The 5,894-nt window shown below is 51.4% G+C and overlaps 1 protein-coding gene across 1 annotated transcript; it reads right to left on the reverse strand.

The window, feature by feature from the left end:
• Positions 1–434, reverse strand: LOC122385535 (histone H2B). The gene has a single exon (XM_043373877.1). It carries the CDS (start codon positions 379–381, stop codon positions 10–12), a length of 372 nt encoding a protein of 123 aa, XP_043229812.1. The 5' UTR covers positions 382–434; the 3' UTR covers positions 1–9.
• Between the last annotated feature and the right edge of the window lie 5,460 nt (positions 435–5,894).

Below are 5,894 nucleotides of genomic sequence, written 5' to 3' on the forward strand. Positions count from 1 at the left end.
CCAGCCAGCTTACTTGCTGCTCGTGTACTTTGTGACGGCCTTGGTCCCCTCCGACACGGCATGCTTGGCAAGCTCACCGGGGAGGAGCAGGCGGACAGCAGTCTGAATCTCCCTAGAGGTGATTGTCGAGCGCTTGTTGTAGTGCGCCAGACGCGAGGCCTCGGCAGCAATGCGCTCGAAGATGTCGTTGACAAAGGAGTTCATGATGCTCATGGCCTTCGACGAGATACCGGTGTCCGGGTGGACCTGCTTCAGCACCTTGTAGATGTAGATGCCGTACGATTCCTTCCTCTTGCGCTTACGCTTCTTATCTCCCTTGGAGATATTCTTCTGGGCCTTGCCGGCCTTCTTTGCGGCCTTTCCGCTAGTCTTCGGTGGCATGGCGGCGCTTCGAGTGCAATACACTGTTCAACACGAAGGTAGGTAGGTAGGTATTTGTGGCTTACGGGCCACCACAGCGTCCTGTATTTGGGCCCGGTTCTGTCGTCCGTCTTCATTGTTGGTCCGTCCGTTGTCTTGCAGTGTCCGTCGTCTTCTTTGGCTCGAAAGGGTGGGGTGAGGGGTGGGTCAGGGTTCCTAGCTATCTCCTCCCGGGTAGCCGGATTGCCCCTTCTATTTTTTTTCTTTTTTTATGCTTTTTTTTGTCTTTTTTTTTGCCATTTTGCCATTCTGGGGTCTTTTATTTTGATTGTCATTGTTTTGAATGTTTTTTTTTGGCTTTTTTCTTTCTTTTGGCTTTTTTTTGGCTTTTTTGGCTTTTTTGTCCTTGGCTCTAGGGGAGGAGATTTACAGGTCATTTATCAGCCCAGTGTTGTGTATGTAGTGGATGAGTAGTGTTGTTAGCTCGGGGTGTAAGTCCCCGAGCAGTGTTGTGAGTGTTAGTGGGATGTTGGCGTCTCTGCAGTATGTTTGTATGTTTGTCCTGTGGTGTTGGTATTGTGGGCATGTGAGTAGCAGATGTTTGACAGTGATGAAAGTGTTGCAGGTGTTGCATTTTGGTCTCGGGCTTCTTGTGATGATGTAGTTGTGTGTGATAGTGGTGTGTCCGATGCGAAGTCGTGTGATAGCCCTCTCGTTTTTGCGTGAGTTCATGTTCTTGGTGTGCCAGTGTTCTATGCGTGGTTGAATGGTTTGTAGTGCGGTTCGTGTGTTGTGCCATATTGACTGGTAGTGTTTGTGTAGTTGGGCTGAGATAATGGGTGTAAAGTCATTTAGTGAGAGTGGGATGTGGATCGGTTGTGGTTGCTGAAGTGCATGTTTGGCGTGTGCGTCTGCTTGCGTATTGCCGGGGATGCCGCAGTGCCCGGGGATCCAGATAATGGCAGGCTGTTGTTCCGGGTCAAGTTGGTGTTGCGTGTATAGAATGTGGTGGATTATGGGGTGTGTTCGGGTCGTAGTGGTGTGTCTGATAGCGGTCACCGCAGACTTGGAGTCTGTTGCGATGATGCTGTTTGTTAGTTGATGTTCTTGGATTGTGGTGTATGCTGTGTAGATGGCGTATAGCTCTGCTGTGTATACAGATGTGTGGTCTGGGAGGCGGGCCCTGAAGGTGATTGTCGGTTGTGCTTGTTGTCGGTGAAGAATGGTTGCTGCGGCTGTTCTGTCGTTGTGCTTTGAGCCGTCAGTGAAAAAGATGTTGGTCGGTTTGTGATGGTGTATGTATTCGAGGAAACTTTGCTGTATTTCTGTGTCTGTGAGTGTGTGTTTGCTTTGATCTATGAGGGTGTGGGTGGTGGGTGCTGTGTCAGCCCAGTAGGCTGGAAGGGGTGGTGCAGGGTGTGACCTTGGAAGTGTGATGTCAAGTGTCTTTGATAGTTGTTTAAGTCGTCTGCCGATTGTGATTCTGTTGCGTGATCTCCGTGTGGTAGTGTAACACGACCTCCTGTTGATCAGTGGAATGCATGGGTGTTGTGGGATTTGTTGGATTTTGAAGAAGTATCTGAAGAGTGCTTGTGATCTCCTGTAGTGCAGAGGTGGCGTGTTGTTGTAAACGTGGAGTGCTGCTGCAGGTGAAGTGCGGTAGGCGCCTGTGATGGTCCTAATGCATTTGTTTTGGATGACGTCGAGTTTCTTCAGGTGTGTAGGTGCAGCGTTTTCAAAAATGATTGCTCCGTACTCAAGAACCGGTCGGATGATTGCTTCGTAGAGTTTGGTGAGCGTGTGTCTGTCACCTCCCCATTCCGTGCTGGTGAGTGCTCTGAGAATGTTAATGCGTCGTGTCGCTCTGTCGCGGATGTCATTGATGTGTTTGCTGAATGTCAAGTTCTTGTCAAAAGTGATGCCAAGAAATTTTGCATTGTTACTGAAAGGGATAGGTGTGCCATTGAGCATGAGCGGTTGGCTGTTTTCGGTGCTATGTCGCCCAAAGACGACACATTGTGTCTTTGAAGGTGAGATGTGAAGGTTGAGTGTCTGAAGTTTTTGAGTAATGTTGTTGAGTGTCCTTTCGAGTTGTGTTAGAGTGCTTCCTAGTTGGTTTTGTGTTGTCCAGATTGCTATATCGTCGGCGTAGGTGGCTATCTTGACTTGTCTTGTGTTCTGTTTGAGTTGTGAGTTGAGTGCAAGTACGAAGAGCAGTGGACTGAGTACTGTCCCTTGCATGAGTCCGGTGCTCGGGTACTGTGTGTTTGATGTGTGTGTGAGGTGTCTGACTTTGAATGTGCGTTTTGTGAGGTAGTTGTTCAGGTAGGCCATGAGGTGTCCATCTATGCCAATGCGTTTGAGATAGGCGAGAAGTGCGGTGATGTTCAGTGTGTCGTATGCGTTTTGTATGTCGAGAAATAGTGCTGCTGTGCAGGTTTTCCTTGCAAAGCTGGATTGCACGTCAACTGTGAGCCTGACAAGATTGTCAGTGGTGCTCCTGCCGGGGAGGAATCCCGAGTGAACGGGTGATAGGATGTTTCTTGTGGTGACGTGGTGTAGAAGTCTTGCTTGTGTGATTCGTTCGAAGGTTTTGTGAAGGCAGCTGGTCAGTGAGATTGGCCTGAAACTGCCAAGTTGTGTGGTGTCTTTGTTCTGTTTGGGTATGGGTATGATGTGTGCGTGGAACCATGTGTCTGGGTATATGTGTGTGTGCCATGCTGTGTTGAATGCTTTGAGGAGTTGTGTGCGCGCCTGTGTCCCGAGGTGTTTGAGAAAACTGTAGTGTATCTCGTCTGGTCCTACACTCGTGTTGCCTCCCTTCGAAATTGCGTTGTTGAGCTCTTGCATTGTGAATGGTTTGTTGAATATGTGGTCTGTTGTTTGTGAGATTGCTAGCGGAATCGGGTTGGCCATACTGGATGATTTGTCGAGGTAGTGTTCTGCAAATAGATCAGTGATGGTCCCCTGATCTGTTATGGTCGTGTTATTGTGGTGTATAACACGTGATTTTGTCAGTGTTTCTTTGTTGTTGTCAAATGATTTGGCGAGCTTCCAGATCTTTGAAAGTGGTGTGAACCTGTTGAATTGATTGATGTGTTCTGACCAACTGTCGCGTTTGGCCTGTAGAATGGTGCGTCTACAGCGTGCTTTTGCCTGTCGGTACTGTTGGAGCGTTGTTTGTGTTCTGTGTTTTTTGTGTCTGTGTAGTGCCCTCTTTCGTTCGAGTATAGCGTGTTTGCACTCTTGATTCCACCAGGGGACTGCTCTCTGTGCTTGTGGTTTGGGAGTCGTTGTTGGAACGTACTTTTCTGCTGTCTGAATAAGCCTGTCTGTGAACTGTGTGATGTTGTTTGTGTCTGTGTGCTCCATGTCATTGGTGAATGCTTCCCAGTTGGCATGCTTGAGGTTCCAACGTGGATGCGTGGTATGGGCCGTGGCCTGAGCGTTGAGGGTGATTTGAATGAGTTTGTGGTCACTGAACAAGGTGTCTTCCAGTGTAGTCCATTGTGACGACCTTGAGATGTCGGGTGATGCAAAAGTGATGTCTGGTGCTGTGTCCCGGTGTCCGACTTGTCTGGCCGGTAGGGTGGTGTCGCCAGTGTTGAGGCACACGAGCTGATGGTTGTGTATAATGTTGTGAATCTTTCGGCCTCGTGTGTCTCGTGGTGTGTTTTTGTCCCAGAGAGGATGGTGTGCATTAAAGTCTCCCAGTAGAAGTACTTGAGTGTTAGTGTTTGTGATGATGTTGTCAAGTTCTGTCAGCTTGTTGTCAATTGTGTCATCTGCTGGTGGGAGATAGCAGTTGATGACTGTAAGTGCATTGTGCCGAGTGTATATTTCTACTGATTGGATGTCTGCTGTGGTGTTGGTGGGTATGCTTCTGTGTGGAATGTTGTGCTTGATGTATGTTGCGACTCCTCCCCGCCGTGGTGAGAGAGAGCTGTCGTGGTGGTCCTTTCTGATGAGTGTGTATGGGTAAATGTCAAGAGAGTATGGGTCTGATGGCTTCAGGTGTGTTTCTTGTATGCAGATGACTGATGGTTGAAGTGCGTGGAGTGTGTTCTTGAATTCTTGAAAGTGTGTGATGAGACTGTTTGTGTTCCATTGGAGTATGTGTATGTTGCGTTCTAGGTGTCCCATGGCTTACTGTGTGCTGTGGAGTACCCGGGCTCTGCGGCTGGGCTGGCGGCGCTCGGGTGATGTGTGGTTGGAAAGGCTTTTGCTGCGTCGCTTTTTCTTTGTGGTTGCGGTCACCCAGTGGTAGGTGGCCTCGTCCCGTGTAGGGGTGCCACCGTCTGGGTGGGGCCCCGACTCCTTGGAGGGGGCGGCGTTCACAGGCGATCCCTTGGGTCGGGCGCCCTGACTCAAGAAGAGGTCTTCTGAGTCACGTGTGGTGGGTGTGCTGTGTGTGGTTGATGCCGTGTTTGTCGTGGGTGTGGTGGGTGTGGTGGGTGGTATCAGTGGTGGGTAGTGCGTGGAGTCCACTGGCGGTGGCCGTGGGACGTTTTCCATGCGACGGCGAGGGTTGGGTGACTGGAACCCGAACTCCCTCTGCATGAGACTCCTTGCCTGCCGCGGGGGCATGTGATCTACGGTGATGAGCCGGCAGATCTCAGACTCCATCTGCCACTTGGGGCAGGCCTTGGCCGTGATGGCGTGGCCGCCACCGCATGCGGCGCACTCCCTGTGTGTGCTGGTGCAGGTGTTTGTGGCGTGGTCGCCAGCACACGTGCCACAGACCAACCCTGAACGGCAGGCTGCCGCGAGGTGGCCATACCGCTGGCAGTGCGTGCACCGCCGCGGTCTTGGGATCAGCCGGCGTACCTGGTAGGCCAGGTAGCCGGCGAAGATGCGTGGTGGGAGTTCGTCCGTGTTGAAGGTGAGATGGAGGAGTGCTTGTGGTCCGCGCGGTGGTCGGTAGACGGCGGTGACGAGCTGGGTGGCGAGTTTTGTCTGGATGTATGCAGTGTCGTGGGTGGATAGTTCAGGGGCCCAGATGGTCCCCTGGACTCGTGGTGGGCTGGGTGTGGTGATCGTGACTTCGGTGTTTTGGATCGTGGTGATGTTCATGATGTGCTGCGCATGGTGCTTGTCGTTAGTGGTGATGGTTAGCGTTTTGTTGTCTTTCGAGAGGGTGGCGTTGATTGATGGGTGTTCAGCAGTGGTGAGAGATGTCTCCACCTCCCAAGGGGAGAGGAGTGTGATAGGCTGGCTGTCCTTGCGCCGAAGGAGCAGCGTTACTTCCCTGGGTGGGTGGAGGGTGGGGGACGCGGGGGTTTGGGTTCGGGACATGGTTGGCCTACCAAGGGACTTTACTGTTATTTGGAGGGGGCAGTATTTATAAGCCCTATCCCTTGGACCAGATTGGTGCCAAATAACAGTAGAAATTCAATTTCGTCAACCCGGTCTAAAAGTTGGAGTTGGGGCCTACAGGAGGGTGGCGCGTCAAAAGTTAAAGGGTGGAATCTAAGGGGGGCGGGCTGTGTCAATCCGGGACACAGTGGGACGGGGGAGCCAAGATCTGTGGGGTA

Source organism: Amphibalanus amphitrite, unplaced genomic scaffold (assembly GCF_019059575.1).
Source record: "Amphibalanus amphitrite isolate SeventyFive unplaced genomic scaffold, NRLGWU_Aamphi_draft 000221F_arrow, whole genome shotgun sequence".
Classification (NCBI taxonomy): Eukaryota; Metazoa; Arthropoda; class Thecostraca; order Balanomorpha; family Balanidae; genus Amphibalanus; species Amphibalanus amphitrite.

What these genes read in the sequence shown, in the direction of transcription:
- LOC122385535 (XM_043373877.1), bottom strand. Translation starts at nt 381, where the DNA reads ATGCCACCGAAGACTAGCGGAAAGGCCGCAAAGAAGGCCGGCAAGGCC.